The sequence below is a fragment of the Mus caroli genome, unplaced genomic scaffold (genome assembly GCF_978045245.1).
Source record: "Mus caroli unplaced genomic scaffold, Mus_caroli_1 scaffold_6, whole genome shotgun sequence".
In the NCBI taxonomy this organism is placed as follows: domain Eukaryota; kingdom Metazoa; phylum Chordata; class Mammalia; order Rodentia; family Muridae; genus Mus; species Mus caroli.
Window position 1 is genome coordinate 108,512,134 of NW_028227261.1, and position 17,135 is coordinate 108,529,268.

A 17,135-nucleotide genomic window follows, 5' to 3' on the forward strand; every position below is an offset into this window, starting at 1 on the left:
GATAGGTTTTCCTGGGGCCTGCGTCTGTCTGTGAAGTGAGCGCACTCACCTGTCAGAACTCCGTTAGAAAGATTTACTAAGGTCCAACAGGGTGGCAGCCAGCAGTTAGTGAGCTCTTCCTGTCAAGGCCAACACAGGAGATGTGTTTTGCTGTGTGCTTCTGTTCGCTAGCTGACTTTAGGTTAATCCTGGTATCCAGCTATCAGGCTAGCAAGGCACATTCCACCTTTTGCTTTTAGGCATGATATAGTCCTCACGGAAGCAACGCATGTCTACTTTGACAAAAGCCTGCTAAGGAGCGTTAGCATGACTTCACAGACCTCGTGAGGCACACAGCGTGCCACCTGTCTAAGGGAGCCCCACAGAAGGGAGCAGCTGCTTCCTGATTCTGCATCTTGTCTTCTGTAGGATACAATCCTCTCTTCTGTTTTCCCAGATGGCTGACCAGGATAGAGCAGGGGCACATTAACGAACAGTTTCTGGAAGTCTCCACTACACAAGAGGAGCAAAAGAAAGGAAGAAAAGTACAAACTCCTAGCATGCAGATCAAGGATAACCAACCTCTACTGTGCCTCAGCAAAGGCTACAGTTACCAGTGCCTTCAGTTAGAGCATGAACTATGTTAAATGGAAAGGAGACACAGGGTAAAGAAATAGGATATTTACCTAAGGATCAGATTTTGTCTTCCTGAAGTATCTCCCATCTGACCCTGAGCTACTGAATTTAAATGATTAAGTGATACTCCTACTTTAAATGTTTTTAAAAAGCCTAGGAATTCTCATTATTAAGAAATTATATTCTATGGCCATTGAAATGTATGGTAACTAAATACCCACATATACAAACAAATAATCACAATGTATACTTCTAGAGTATAACATGTACAAGAAGATAGCAAATGCACAAAATTACTACCAGTAATTGTATCATTATTAGTGGATGTTTTTGAGGTTTAATGAGAAGTTTAAAAATCCTAGCAATCCGGAATGCCAGATAACCGCTTCTGCATTATTTACACAACAGGCGTTGTGCTTCAGCCTCAACAGACTCCAGGACCAAGGAGACAAGCCCCAAGCCACACTGAATTCCAAGTCCACGTCAGCTCGGTCGGTGACACTACAGGATCTTGGACAAATCCTTCTTGGAGGTGCAGGGCCTGACCAATGCTTTCAGCAATGGCTGACACACCTGCAGTCATCTGAGAGGTAGAAAAACTGGTGCCTTTTTATACTTTGAGATCGCAGTTTAAAGTAACTTTCAAGATTTCCGCGTGGATTTATATTTAGACAAAGTTGGGGATTGGTACTAATAATCCTTTAGCCTAACAAGTGATATCATAGAATACCACTTAAGGAAAGTGTTTGCAAAAGACAGCTTCAGTAAGAAGAGACTAAGATGATAAACCATGACTCCCAGAGTTTAAAAATCATAACTTCAGTTTATTCCAGCCATGTTCCCAGGAGCAGAGAAAAGTTGGCTCCCTGGGGATAGCCCCTCGGTTGTATCTACTATTTTGCAAGCCCGACCTTGCATTTCATACACCTCAAATCTGTTGTTTTGTGTCCTAAGGAGAAAAAGTATCAAATTTATCACAGGAAAGTTGTGCTCACAGATGTACAACTCTACGGTCACCATGACATCGCTGTTATCAAGCCACACTTGCCCTGCAGGGCAACGAAGGGTCACGTCATACTCCTCACTCTCCTCCCATTCCCATCAGGAAGTGAAAGGCTACTAAACATTCAAACCATCAAAAATAAGACAAGGTATTTCAAGATAATAAAAAGGGAAGAAACGCGAGTGTTAGGCCTGCAGAGCACAGAATTGCTGGAACACAGCCAGGATGTGAGGGTCTAACTCGGCCGTGAAGAGCAGGTTCTCCAGGGTCACCATGTACTGCTGGATGGTCTGGTGATGCTGCGGACACAGAAGAGGCCTCAGTCAGAAAGCAAACATAAGCAACCTTGCAGAACGTGCCCCTCACAGACCACCCATGCCGACACATTTCCTGAGAAGGCTCAGCATTGTAACACTGCAGGGCAAAGAGTGGAGAGACACACAATAATGTAATCCCAAACCCAGCTCTTAAAGCCTTGATGCAGGGGCCAGCTACTGGCCACAGCTACACTACTGACAGCTGCAGAGCATGTCAGAGCGTGTCCGCAAAGTCAGGACATGACATTTTCAAGACCAGCTTGTCTAGGGAGCCAACGCGTCAAAAAGTGGGAACCTTTTCTCTGCAGACTAAAACACACTAAGAAATTTCTATAGGACTAGGGGCTCTCAGTTACCTCTTAAATGAGCTAATCTGGGAGATTTGGAGGCTTACAGAATTGAACTTTAAGGATAATTACTTCTGTATTAATCACTTTTCTGAAACGAAGGTGAACTTAAAGAGCTAAAGAGGAAAAATGAACATCAGTCCCTGCGCATCAGTAAATCTAGCAGAAAGCAGTTTGTTTACCTTGTTCCTGTGGGCACACTTTACCACGGGAACGTAGATTTTAAAATAATAAGTCTAATTACTGGTAAGTTAGCGGGCTTTTGTTCCCTCACTACACTTCTGTGCAGGGCTCCCTAGTATTCCTATATACTCAGCCCAGGGTGTGAGCGCCACAAAGCACTGTGGGTAAGTATTCTGAAGAGCAGCAGTGGCAGCAAATGCACAGGAACTAAGGTAAGAGGCCTACAAGAGCTTCGTAACCTCCATAACTTTATCAGCACTGTTTTTTCCCAAATATTTATATAATTAGTACACTGTAGCTGTCTTCAGACACACCAGGGGAGCGCACCAGATTCCATTACAGATGGTTGTGAGCCACCATGTGGTTGCTGGGAGTTGAACTCAGGACCTCTGGAAGAGCAGTCAGTACTCTTAACTACTGAGCCATCTCTCCAGCCCAGGACCAATTTTTTTTTTTTTTTTTTTTTTTTTAAAAACAACAGTGGTAAGAAGCCAGGCAGTGGTGGCCCACCCTTTAATCCCAGCACTTGGGAGACAGAGGCAGGCAGAATTCTGAGTTTGAGGCCAGCCTGGTCTACAAAGTGAGTTCTAGGACAGCCAGGGCTACACAGAGAAACCCTGTCTCAAAAAACCAAAAACCAACAAACCAAACAAATAAACAAAAAACCAGTGGTAAGAGTCACAATCTGTGGTCTCCAGCATGACAGACTAGTATTTTTACCACTGACTTTTTAAACTGGAAAGCCTGTGTGACAGAGAAGTGGTGCCAACTATCTGTTCCAGGCCCCTCACAAACCTGTAGGAAGATCTGCTGCAGCCTCTCTATGCAGTTCTTATACCACGGGGTCAATATACTGGTCCCATCCGTTTCACATCGTACCAAGTGCTCGGTCAAGATCATGATGAAACGCTGGACAGGATGTACAAGTTGAAGAAGAATTAGGGAGGAATGCTAACTTCTCAACAAAGCCAAACCAAGAGTTCTCAAAGGTCTTGCTGCTCCACTGGACTGTGGTGTGCACTCCTGACTTTCAGGACTCCCCCAAAACTGTCAACTTAGCAAGGGAGAGATTTAACGTTAAGTCCCGTAGCCTCTTGTAGAAATGTGTCCTGGCCTCTGTTAGTGTCAGTCTCCATAGGGACCATGCACAGGGAAGAAAGCAGCCGCCTGAGTCACCACCATAAGGCCTACAGGAGACAGATGCTGAGATGGAGAGCAAACAGCTCAGACTCTGTGGCCTCAGGCTGTGACACGTTGTCGAATGGCAGCGTGGCAAACTAACAGCCGGGAGCCCTTTGCATCTCACCTGGAAGATGACAAGGAAGAGGTTCTTCTGCTCGCTCTGAGCAGCCTCCACCTTCTCCTGCAGCCTTTCTATTTGCTCCTCCAGGGCACCGTCCTTCCTGTCACTGCTTCTGTCGTCGTCATCACTGCGCTGCAAAACAACAAGCCAGTGTGTGTCGTCTACCACAGAAGGGGCATGGTTAAAACCATCAGCCCCAGGTTCTGCTCCGTGGCCCAGGCTGGCCTGCCTCCAGCTCCCTCTAGCTGGTTTTGGGGAGGATGGATGGGTGGTGCACTAGGGAGGGACTTTATCACTGAGCCATGCCCTAGGCTTGGGGAGGATTTTGTACTAAAGGGCTTTTATTCCTGGAGTGAGAGCTCTGGGGAAACGTGGTGGTGTAAATGCTGTAGGGGGTGAGGCCTACCAGGTGTCACTACCATGGCCAGCTCAGGCATTAAACTCACCTTTCCCCTGGGTGGATATGTTCCACCCATAAGCAAGAACACTAACTACTGTACATGTGGGGATCCGCCAGCTCTTGGCTTCCCCCTAAACAGTCTATTACCATGGGAATAATCTGTTAGGTCGGGACAGAGACTAACTTGTCCCACCTCTCCTCAGCCTCTACAACTGTGTCTCTTCTCCTCTGTGCCAGACTTAGAGATACACAAGTTTCTTCTAGGAAGCCACTTAGAGGTGGTAAACTAGGGAACAGTTTGTGGTCAACATCAGTGCCATAGCATGTGGCAGTTTTATGTAACTTGGAAAAAAAAAGCCTACTGTCATGGCAATGGCTCAGACTACCCTGCAGATTCTGTCCCAACCTGTGAGCCCTCAGGTCGGCAGGTGACTTACTCGTTTGTGCTGCCTCGCCAGTTTTTCTTTAGCTTCTTCTAGCTCTTTCTGGATCTTCAGAACATGTTTGTTCATCTTACGAATTGTAGAGTGCAAAATTTCCCACACAAACAACCTTAAGGTAATACAGCAGCATTTGGTTAATGCATGATATGCTACTACAGAGGAAATATCTACAGTTTCAGCCTTTCATTCTTAGGGGCCGATGGAGCCTTCTGTCCCCTGGGAGGAATGAAGCAGTCTTTTCCAGCAACACTAGTTCAGCACTGCGGTGAATTATGAAGCATCCGCCTCCACACATTAGTCAGGCAGGCGGCTCCCAGGGGGCAGGACCATAACCTGTACTTGTCTACCCCTTAATAAAACACCAACATTAGAGTTGGTTCTCCTACCATGTGAGCTCTGAGGATCAAACCCAGGGATCTCAGACCATTAGGCTTGACAGCAAGCCCCCTGACCCACTGAGCCATCTTGTTGGCCCTATAAAAACTTTTGATCATATGACACTTGAGGACTCGGTATATTTCTGATAAGTGTGCTCTGCAAATAGTGGGTGTAGTGGAAAAGTTAAGACTGTCACAGATTTTAATTTTATTTCATTTGCTTTCACAATATGTTAACCCTTGCTCCTTGGTCCTGATCACTATACAGCCTGTGTAACATCACAATGTTACTAGGTGATGCAGTTCTGGTTCAGACCTCGTAAAGTCCCGAGACAGCTCCGATGAGAAGATCCAGTTTGCTACTGCAGCACAGTCGACAATCTGTGTACGAATCATCTTATCAACCAGCACAGCAATCATCTACAACAAGGAAGAGACAGGCAGGCACAGTGATAAACAATGCTAGGAAATGAAATAGTGCGGCTATAAAATGTGATTTCAATGGCAACAGGATTGACCAGTTTAAGCCATAGCTCGTCTTTTTTTTCTTCTAGACACGGTTTCATATAGCTAAGGCTGGCCTTGAACTCCTGATTTTCCTGCCATTACTTCCCAAGTGCTGCCATTAGTCTTGATTAGACTAGTCAGCCTTTAGGTTTATTCTGCCTTCTGCTATGCTCTAATATTATAAGAAAAACTATATTAATAATAAAGATTGCATGAAAAGACAACTCTTGAATGGTAGCACACACTCTTTAAGAAAACTTTCATTGATAATACCTCTTTAAAAATATATAAGCCGGGCGTGGTGGCACACGCCTTTAATCCCAGCACTCGGGAGGCAGAGGCAGGCGGATTTCTGAGTTTGAGGCCAGTCTGGTCTACAAAGTGAGCTCCAGGATAGCCAGGGCTATACAGAGAAACCCTGTCTCAAAAACCAAAAACAAAAACAAAAGAAAAAAAAATATATATGTCTGGCCCTACTTAAAAATGTTATGGGTTTTGTTTGTAGAAATGGATAATCATAATTATTTCCTACCCAAATATTGTGGTCAAACAATTTTCTTCCTCAGCATCTAATATGTGTGGAATTGCTTTAGCACAAAACCAATCACAATGCCACCTGAAGAATGTTACCGAGGTCTGGTGAGATGACTCAATGGCTAAGACACTCGATGGCAAGCTGGACAAGCCAGGTTCAATACCCAGGACTCACCATGGTTGAAGGAGAGAACAGACCTGAAATTTGTCCTCTGACTTCACATAGGCCCCGGGACCCTCCCATGCACCACCCCCCCCTAAGCAACAGCTCAGTGTAATTTAAAAATATACCAAGAAGAATGTATCAGTTAATTATTTCCATAACACCCAGTGTACAGACTTACAAAACATTCTACTACTGGCAGACTCCAATCTACCTAATGCCATATGTGTGCATCTCCATAGCCAGGCCCACGTCTCAGTGAGCAGCGTTACCTGTGGATGGTTCCTCCACACTTCAAACATGACTCTCAGCACGTGCAGCTTCCCCTTATCACTCTCCGCTAGAGTTTTGAAGACTTCATGAAACCTTTAGACAAAGGTGCAAAGGACCACAGAGTTACTCAGAAGCCCCGTCAGTGTCACTGAATTTAAAATATAACACATAATAAAAGCCAAAGAGTCATCACTAAGCCCACACATGTGTTGGAATTGCACCTGCAGAAGCTTCATCAGCTTAGGAGAGTGCTCTTTCCTCCTGGCTCTTACCAGATTTGCTGTCTTTACATGCCAACCCTCGGGCAGGCTCTCGTTGCTGCTTCCTCTCTTGGGAAAGGTGTCAAGACAGGCCGGACCCTCAGCCTGTGTAGACGACTGTTCCCGGGACCTAGGCTGGCACTGCTTTACCCACCGCATGCACAGCTACACTGCACACACTTAAGGAAGCCACCACAAACCAAACCCCACTCTAGCAAACTATGTAAGAAGATCTTCATATTTAACAACTTTAGGCAAGTTAGTGCAGCAATGGTGCTCAAATGTATATACTTACTTCGCAAGAGCACTGAAGGAGTGACTGAAGGACTTGGCAGCTAAGTGCAGCAGAGTCTGGACAAAGACCTCTATTTTCAAGGGGTTAAATCTGAACCCTTCATCTGAAAAATATTTTATAGTAAGATTTTAAAAACTGTCAGGTAGTGGTGGTGCATGTCTATAATCCCAGCACTTGGGAAGCAGAGACAAGCAGATTTCTGAGTTCGAGGCCAGCCTGGTCTATAGAGTGAGTTCCAGGACAGCCAGAGCTACACAGAGAAACCCTGTCTCGAAAAAACGCGCCCCCCCCAAAGTTAACTATAGTAATTCTTTGGTGCTAAACCTTGTAATGCTAATAACATATGAACATACAATAATGTTCTAGTAAAAGCAAACACCACACTCCTGATTTCACACACTGAAAACATAAAACTAAGTTGGGCCAGCCAAGGCTCCATAGCAAGACCTCATGTCAATCCCTCGTGAGAAAGCAGACCCCTTAACTCTCTCTCATGGGAGTACTTTCAGTTCTTCTATATAGCTCAGGGTTGTTTTTATGGCAGGCTCTCACTATGCACTGTTGTTGGCCTGGAACCTCAAACTTGGTTGGATTAACAGGCTTGCACTACCACTCCTGGCTTATGACCCATTTGCTTAAAACCATCACACATCCCTCTTCTATATTCTGATTACAAGATGTCAAAATGTTAAAGCAAAACTAGCAAAACCTTTAAACCTACATCTTACAACTTCCGCCAAGTCTAAACCTCCTGTTACCACAGCTGACTAACACGCCTTCAGTGCACTCCCAAACAAATGGCTGTCTCTGCAGACTTGTCATCTGCTCTTTTTGTGCCACACAGATTTACTTAACTAATATCTCACAGTATGCCTTCTCAGGTACTGATGCAACTCTCTCAGTACTTCTCTATCCAATCACCATTCAGGTAAGCCTTTATTTCATTCTGTCAATTTTCCTATTCATACCAGGAAAATAAAACAAAGCTAAGATGTTGGCTGAAATTACACAATACATACTAAGTAAAGACTAGGCAGTGGTATCTATCATAATCGCTTACGGACTTGGAGAAAATGTCAGCCATACCCCAAATGTCCAACCCACTAAGCCCCCCCATTCAGGAAGCCTCTTAATATAGACAGGTATAAGGTAGAAATAGCTGGAGCCCCTCAATGAAGAATGTGTGAATTTATTTGTATGGTTTATGTCCTTTTTTGGTAACTGTGTTGCTTTTGAGACAAGGTCTCACTGTGTAGTTCTGCCTAACTTGAAATCTATTATGTAATCTAAGCTGGCTTCTAACTCAGAGACCGCCTACCTCTGCCTTCCAAGTCTAAATTAAAGCTGTGCATATCATACTCAGGATGGGTTTTATTAATATAAGCTCTTCCCAGGAATTTTAGGGTCTCTTAGGTGAGGGGTGAAATATGCAGGTGCTCAGAACAGCTGACAGACTGTGTGACCACCAATAGGTCACCACAGAGCTCATGTCACCAGAGCTGTGTCTATGCTTTAACTTGGCCTGAGGCTCAGCTGAAGAAGTCATTCTCTCACCGTCATCATCAACCTGGTTAGGGTTTGGTACGTCCTTCAGAATGCTGAAGATCTCATCGTTGGTTGCCTTACTTTTAAAAGCAACAGATAAACAGAGTGCCACGGAATGTCCAGGAAGAGAATCTAAGCACAGAACAGAAGGGAAGGTAGATTAAGCTCAGACTCTTCTATGATCAGCTAAACCAAGTTTGTTATTTCCTTTTAAAACAGCATACTTCAGCCCAAGATCAGTATTTAAACCACGTATGATACGACAAAAGCTTCACCTACTTCAGTGCTTTTTCATCTAGACTGAAAGGTTAGTTACGCTCAGTGTCAGTACTCATGAGCGCACCAGTCCTCAGGTCTTCCAGACATTTTAAATCCAAAAGCGTCTTGCTCACTTTTGCCAACAACACTTTCTTTTAGAGCAAATGAGTTCAAACAAAGTGAGCATCGCCAAGATGAGGGCTCTGTGCTTAAACCCTGCATGCTTACTGCTGGTTAGGACTTTGTGAGTAAGTGCTTATGGTATAGAATTTATGTTAATATAAAGGTATCAAAGCGAAAAGAAATGTACTTTCAATGTAATTCAGACAATGGTAACATGAAGGGCAATTTCGACATAGGATCATAATAAGACCTGTCATAACTAACGTCTGTCACAATAGGCCACACCAGGATAATCATATAACTAATACTGTGAGCCTGTCTCCTAAAGTAGAAGGAAATTCTATGCAAACCAAACAAAAATTAAAAAACTCTCTCTCTCTCTCTCTCTCTCTCTCTCTCTCTCTCTCTCTCTCTCTCTCTCTCTCTCTCTCTCTCTCTCGCCCGCCCATAAGAAAATAAGAACCCGCTGTCGAGGATTTACACACTAGCTAAGAACCAAGAAATTTACTTCAGAAGTACACAGAAAGCATTTTTATGGTTTGTTAAAGGTTAACAAATAACAAACTTGGGCCAGACCAAGGAGGAAAAGAGGAACTAGAGATAAAAAGAGCTTTCTGTAGTGTGGAAGGAAGAGCAGTTCTCAGACACAGACCTTCCTTGCAGCACAGAATGTGAGGCTCATGAATGGTGACAACATTCAGTGCAACCACAAGAGCAGGGCGGAAACCTGCCCTCTACCTCTGTACCCGTCACCACTGCATACCCCGCCTCCAGGAAGCTTAAGTGGTCCAACACAAAAAGACCACAGCAATTCCAGCACGTCTGATTCATGGTACAATCCCTCAACCCATGGGGCCAAACGGTGAAAGCCATAATGACAAATTTACTTCTAGAAGCAGACTGCTTCTAGACCAGGGGGTCCCAGCATAAGGTGTGCTGGGGGGGGGGGGGGGAGGGTCTCATGTCAACTTGACACAACCTACTTATCTGAAAGGAGGGAACCCCCATTGAGAATAGGCTCCTTAAGGCTCAGTTGTAGCTCTTGTTCTCCTCCCTTTCTCTCTCTCTCTCTTGCCTCTTATCCCCTTGCTCCCCCTCTCTTCCCACCCCCCCCCCCTTCCACATGGCCATGGCCGACCTCACTTATCTACTCTCTCTTTCTGCCTTTCTCTGCCTCTGCTACCCTCTTAACTCCCCTCCCCATGCCCTAAATAAACTCCATTCTATACTAAAAAAATAAAAAAGCTCAGCCGTTGGGGATTTTTTTAATTAGTGATTGATGTGGGAGAGACCAGCCCACTGTGGGTACCCCAACCCCTGGGATGGTGGTCCTGGGTTCTACATGAAAATAGGGTCAGCAAGCCAGGGGAGGAAGCCAGCCAGTAAGCAGCAGCCCTCCATGGCCTCTGGCCTGCCTGAGTACTCATTTCCTTTGGTGATGAACACATGGAGTATAAACCAAATAAACCCTTCCCTCAGCATGCTGTGGCCACGGTGCTCCATCACAGCAACAGCAATGCTAGCCAGGACAAGAATGAGAACAATTCAAGAAGTCTCCATCATAACCAATGCACACTTTCAGTTTTAGTACATCCCAGGAAAGAGGTCCTCTTACTACTCTTTGTACGGTATTAAAAATGTCATGTAAAAACACTGTGAACAATATAAAATAGAAAAAACCTAAAAGCTAGTAATAATAACAAAATCCTTAATCTAGTGGCTAATATGGGTCACTTTTCAAATACAGAAATAAGTCAGTTTCTCTTCCTACAAACATCCAGCTCTAGAGCATGCACAGGTCAGTACTTTTTAAGAAGAGAGACTTGTCGATTCATTACTTACTGCTACTTTCATCTCCATACTTGTAAATGCAGGTTGGGTTTGCAGGACACAGAGCTGAGAAGGTGGGAGGAACAATATCTAATATATGTTGATGGTAAGACAACCTACAACACAAATAAGAGCCTCAGAAAAGTCTCATGTTTCAGTCTTTGGTAATACTCAACTTGCCCAGAAAGCCAGAATCCAAGCTCCCAAACTCAGTCAACAACCAAGAAGCAAGTGGGGACAGTCCGTCCGCCATGCCTTTGAGTAAGTGAGTATAGCTGAGCTCAGCCTGTTCAGACACTGGCTCTGCAGTATGGGCTCTGGGACCGGGGAGAGACAGAAGTGAGAGCGGGTTGGGTGCAGGTCAGATGGCATGGCTGGGAGGATGGATGTGACATAGCAAAGCATAAATGGGAGATTGTCCTGCCTGACGGAGCATTACACAGAATTTCCTATGTTGGGTTGGATGTGAAAAGAGGGATATACCACACAAGCATACACACAGTGTCTTCCCAAAGGCCTCAACCCAACTACCCCTTAAAAAATACACATTGAGAGCTTAGGTCACAGTTCCCCAAAACACTCAATTAATTACAAACTAAGGGCTCTGTAAATAGGTGGCTTTAGGAGAAGGCTAGGAAAACACAAATTAGATAAAAACTAAGTTTAGAAAGTAGGAAGATGCTCATCAATGTTGGGGGACATAGCAAAGAATCTCATTGGCCTAATTCACATAAAATCCAGATGGTACAGCTGACTAACTGCAGCCTAAATCTTGATTCAAAAGTGAGGTGGGAGATGGACAAACACCAGGACTTAAGAAAAAATATGTGGACATGCACCACAAACAAGTGCAAAACAGAGGAGAGAGAAATCCTGTCTGATAATAGCAGTTCAAGCAGTCTCCTTCAGGAAAGGCCGAGAGCTAAACCAAGAAGAAAAGTGCCAAGAGCTTACCTCATGCACTTCTCTAGAACTTCCCTTACAAACTTTGGTTTGGGACTTTCAAGATCCTGAGTAAGACAATCTGACCTAGGGAGGAAATCTGGATTTATTAAGTTAATATACATAATCTTTTGTAGACATATCTTCATTTCCTGGCTTACACTAGCGTCTTTTTACCTTTTATCTCATCCAAAAATCATAACTAAATATCAATGAAATAAATACTTGAGTCAACAGACTATTTTACTTAAAAGTGAGTTTTACAGGCTGGTGAGATGGCTCAGTGATTAGTACTGGCTGTCTTCCAGAGGTCCTGAGTTCAATTCCCAGAACCCACAATTGTGGCCAATGTGGGTTCTGGAAATTAACCATCTATAAAGCGATCTGATGCTCTCTTCTGGTATGCATGTGTACATGCAGACAGAGCACTCATAGAATTTCAAATACTAAGGTTCATAAGCTGCACACATGACTGTGACATGCACAGGCAGGGAGCAGAGGACAGCCTTGGGTGCTGCTCCCCTGGGCACCCACTAGGCCCAGAACTTACCCATTAGGTTAGGGTGGCTGGCCAGTGAGCTTCAGGGACCTGTCAGTGTATCTGGGATTAGAACCCACGTCTCACTGGGTAGTTCTGCTAGTCTGGAACTTACTATGTATTTGGCCAGCTTCCCACTCATGGAGATGGAGAGATGGGCGTGCCTCTGCTTCCTGAGTGCAGGAATTAAAGGTGTGTGCAACCACACAGGGCTCAACATCGTTTTTTTAACATGGGCTCTGGTGATCAAAGGTTGGGTCTTTATGTTTGAGTAGCAAGCACTTTACTGACTGAGCAATCTCCGGTTGTTTTGACTAAGGAAGGATAAAACATTACACTTACCAATCTTCCCAGCTCCAACGGAATTGAAAATTACTTAGATGATGAGAAAACCAATTAATAAACCTACAATGGGGAGTGAAGAGTGCAATTTAGACCATAGTTTATAAAATCCATTATACAGCTCAATTGTCTAGGTGCATACCCCATTACCCATAGCTTCTTTAACTGTTTTCTCAGCAAAGCCTCTGACTCCCTGCCCTGTGTCCCAGATATCTCATCTCTCACAATGGGGCTCCCTTTTATTCTTGTTAGAGAACAGCTATGATTTAAGCTCATGTTTTGTGCAAAATACATAATTTTCACAGCTATGAAGGAGAATATTTTTTCCCATGTAACTGTTGATGAAACGGAAGTAGTTAAAAAAATAAATTGTAGTTAAATGTTTACAAATAATTTCCAAATGGCAGAATCAGAGTAAGCGTCTCATGTTTTGCTGGGACTCGAGCCTGGGTCCCCGGGCGAGCAGCCAGTGCTCTTAACCACTGAGCCTTTTCACCAGCTCTTAGTCTCTCATACTTAAACCACGACTTATAGAAGTGTAACTACTTCTTCATTCTGTGTTTACATTGTGTGTGTGTGTGTGGACAGATGTATGTATGTATGTATGGATGTATGTATGGATGGATGGATGGTGTGCATGCAGTGCCAGCGGCCAGATGGGTATGGGATCGTCTGGAGCTGGAGCTACAGGGGTTGTAAGCTTTGGGATGTGGGTGCTGAGAACCAAATTCAGGTCCTCTGGAAGAGCAGCAAGCACCTTAATTGCTAAGCCTCTCAGAGCCTACTCCAACCTTTTCACAACAGCTTATATGCCTGAAGCTCCCCACTTAAAAATACACTGAGCTCTCAAGACAGGAAACATCTTAGTGTGTTAAATATGAAGACCATCTAAGTACTCAAAATGTTTACAGAATTGGTATTTAAAGTAGAGACACTGGAAGACACATTCTTAAAGCACTTCCCTCAAAACTCTGATTTCAATCATTTGAAATGTTTCAAGGTCATGGATGGAGATGGTTCTCACTAATAATTTTTAGATAAAAGATTTGATAAGAGATACAGATATTAGATAAATGTTTAGTTTTTGCTCTGACCAGACTTGGGAAATGGACAGAAGAAAAAAACCAGTAAAGGCAGTCACAGAGACTTTCCCCAAAAGGAAATAATGATCATGGAACGACCTCGCTCTAACAATCCCAAGACAGGTTTTATTCATTGATTTAATTTAAAATGAGATTTTACAGTCTCAGGTTTGAAGATACTTCTCTGTACTTTTAAAATAGACTATCTATAAATGTTTATCTACAATAAATGCATTGTAAGATTTATCATCCAAAGTAAGCTTATCTTAAGGACCTGCATATACAATTAAGCAGAAAAAGTTAATGCAATTATGAAAGAAAAGCAAGCATGGTGCCACCAGCCTGACACCAAGGTGACTGTGGTGCCCTAACAGGAGCTGCTACTACACACGGGGTCTCAGAAAGCAGGGAAGGAACAACTTGGAAATCCTTGGCAGTCTTCCGAAGATTCCTGCAGGCGCTAACATAGCCATCCGTACCTGTCAACACACGTGGTACTCATCGTGTCAAGACGCATGTACAGCATCTCAGTTGCCTGTGCAAGCTGTGATAGGGAGGTAAGGAAAACGACTTCCCACTCTCCTTTAAGAAAATGTGATGGGAGAGATGAGAAATGAAACCCAGCCTCTGGGTCTCTCCTAAGGACAGTAAGTGTCTTTCACCCTTCCACATAACTCATTTTAGTTTTCAGGTTTCAGCTGTCCATGATGGACAGCATAGTATCTCTGACTTCAGCTGATGGACAGCATCCCCGACTTCAGCTGTCGATGATGGACAGTATCCCTGACTGTTGTTCCTTTGTATGCACCCCTCAGCCATTTGAGACCCCTCCCCAAGCATACACCCATCTTTTGTTATGAATGAATCTTATATTTTTCCAAAATTTTCCAAAAATAGTACCATGTTCTGTAAATCCGTTCTTTCCTTTAACCTACACTGTTCACTATGTTAAAAACAAGTCTTTTTTGTTGCTGAACTGAATATTACCATTGCGAGGAAACAAAACTTGTTTATCCATTCATGTATTGTTGGACACTCAAGTTATTTCTGATTCGGAAATATCACAAATACAATTTCTATAAGTACCATGCCCAATTTTATCTCTAAAAATTCATCCCATCCTTAAGACTGAAAACCACTATCACAACAAAAACAAACAAAAATTCTTCTAAAATCTGTAGTGATCACTAGCAACAAACTCTCTCTGAAAACAAAAATTCCACATGAAATAACTGGCGATGGACGTTCAAGATGTACAAAAAGAAACAGACACCTGGGGTGGTAGGTATATATGCATCTAAATGGTCTCATGGACAGAATATTTTTCTTTCAAATGCCAAAAAGATAAAAAAAAAAAAAAAAAAAACCTTGAAATTGGAGTATTTTCTGATCTTTTTATTATCTGAAAGGAAGGTCAGAAATTAAGACTGAGAGGCAGGTAGGATGAAGTTATAAGACAAAAAAAAAAAAAAAGTAGTGAAAAAACCTTTTCATAACCTAAGAGGGAGACAGTAAAACAAATTAAAAGGGGTATGGCCAACAGGGTGCTGTGAAATGAGTGTCAGACTGGAGGTAAGAACAATGGTTAACGAGGCCCACAAGAAAGCTGTAAGGAAAACGACCCTAAGCACAAGGAAGCTCTTGAAGGTCAACAGCATCACGGACACACGTGGGAGCGGAGGTGGAGGCTGTAAGGGACACACAGAGACACACACACACAGACACACACTGTTACAGACACGGAACTACTTATTCAAATTATGCAACTTATCTAATGAGCTTATAGAAGGCCTGAGGTCCTGAAAGTGCAGAATATACACTTTCCCAGCGCCTGGAGTCTGAGGCCGTCCTGGGCTAGAGTAAGGCCCTGCCTGCCTCAGAAAACAAGCAAAAGGTAACACCAGCATTATTAGTGTGTCCTGAGAGTAACAGGATCCTACTGAGGAGAAGAAAGCAGCTTTTAAGTCCCAACACCACATTCTGTGTGAAGCAGAGAGAGATGCTATATGTTAACGTCACAAACATTCATTTTGTTCAACGTGTTATTTACTTAAAAACAAAGCAAATGAAACCATTATCCCTAAAACCCAAAGCACAGGAACATGAAGGTGAACCTGAGAACCTGAGAAAAAATAGCTCCATACTGCAATGTTTTAAAAGCACAGCCAAAGCAGGTACACTTAAAACCATAAAAGGATACCACTTGGGGCAGAGAGCCCGGCTGAAGTTTGCACAGTTCGATTAGCAGTGTAGTGTACATCACGTCAATGTGAGGAGGCGCTGGAAGCTGAAACAGCTCTGCAAAGATCACCTGGGAAACAACCCAGAGTCAGAAACCTACAGCTCAGTTATCTTTGCATTTCTACATTAGAAAGACCTACACATTACAATCCAACCACGACACCTACAAGGGAAAAGGAACTACCTTTCATTCCGAGACCTACAACTGAATAACATGAACATCCCCCTTTCTACACCAAGAGTCTGCTAGAGGAAGGCTGCTGTGACCTACAGTGCTGAGACAAATGCACAAGAGTCTATCCTTGAAGTCTCAGAGTTGACTGAGGGAGGCGCTACATCGAGGGGCTCAATCAGTGGAGCTGCATACCTGTGGGTAATGCAAACTCTTGGTGGACCAGAGATGGAGACAGCTGAGTGTCTATGCGGCTACTCACACCAGACCTCAGATCTTTTGGGGAGGTTATTTCCTACCCCTTCTTCCTAACACCCTAGTCTGCACTCTTCCCACTTAGTGCATGATGAATTCTACAAATTTTCAGATTTAAAAATAGTGTGGTGGCACATGCCTGAGTCCCAGCAACTCAGGAGAATAACGCAGGAGGGCCATGAGTCCCGGATCAGGTTGGGTGATATGGTGACACCCAGTCTTTTGTATTTTGAGACAGGGTTTTTTCTGTGTACCCTTGCTGTCCTGTACTTCCTTTGTAGACCAGGCTGGTCAAAAAAATCAAGAGATCCCCCTGCCTCTGCCACCCAGGTGCTTGGAGTAAAGGCGTGTGGCACTTAAAAAAGAGAGAAAGAGAGAAAGAGGAGGCAGCTGAGGCTAGCAAGATGACCCAACAGGTAATGGCTCTGAGTCCCACTCTCCTTTCTTCCTTTCTTAGCAAGGCTGACTGAGAACCAAAGCTGCTGGCCATTTCCTTACCCACTCTGTTTATTCTCAGAGCCTGATGAATACCGGGAAGGTGAGGCTCAGCACCCCATGGCATGCGTACCTCCACTATGTGGTAGTTCAAGGGGATCTTGTTCTTCCCTGGATAGCTCACCAGCTGGGCAGCGCTGTAAAAAGTGATGTAAGTTAGTAAGTCTACAAAGGTACATGAAACCCAACAGGCCTAAATATAAACTGAGCTGAGAAAATTCTCCGCTGTAATGTTCTAGTTATTTATTAACATGGCGTGAATTGTCTTACACACAAAATGGAAACAAAGTAA

General features: G+C 43.7%; 1 protein-coding gene across 2 annotated transcripts in view; it reads right to left on the reverse strand.

The window, feature by feature from the left end:
- Window positions 1-1,418: 1,418 nt before the first annotated feature.
- Ncbp1 (nuclear cap binding protein subunit 1) overlaps window positions 1,419-17,135 on the reverse strand; it is a 34,043-nt gene continuing 18,326 nt past the window's right edge. For both annotated transcript variants that reach the window (XM_021159564.3, XM_021159566.3), the window contains 14 exons: window positions 16,917-16,980; window positions 15,881-15,991; window positions 14,160-14,224; window positions 12,599-12,661; window positions 11,731-11,805; window positions 10,789-10,892; window positions 8,575-8,697; window positions 7,021-7,123; window positions 6,465-6,558; window positions 5,305-5,408; window positions 4,606-4,720; window positions 3,772-3,900; window positions 3,261-3,374; window positions 1,419-1,917 (listed from right to left, as the gene is read on the reverse strand). In XM_021159564.3, coding sequence (XP_021015223.1) covers window positions 1,804-1,917; window positions 3,261-3,374; window positions 3,772-3,900; window positions 4,606-4,720; window positions 5,305-5,408; window positions 6,465-6,558; window positions 7,021-7,123; window positions 8,575-8,697; window positions 10,789-10,892; window positions 11,731-11,805; window positions 12,599-12,661; window positions 14,160-14,224; window positions 15,881-15,991; window positions 16,917-16,980 — 1,378 coding nt within the window. In that variant the 3' untranslated portion in view covers window positions 1,419-1,803. The remainder of the gene's footprint in view (window positions 1,918-3,260; window positions 3,375-3,771; window positions 3,901-4,605; window positions 4,721-5,304; window positions 5,409-6,464; window positions 6,559-7,020; window positions 7,124-8,574; window positions 8,698-10,788; window positions 10,893-11,730; window positions 11,806-12,598; window positions 12,662-14,159; window positions 14,225-15,880; window positions 15,992-16,916; window positions 16,981-17,135) is intronic.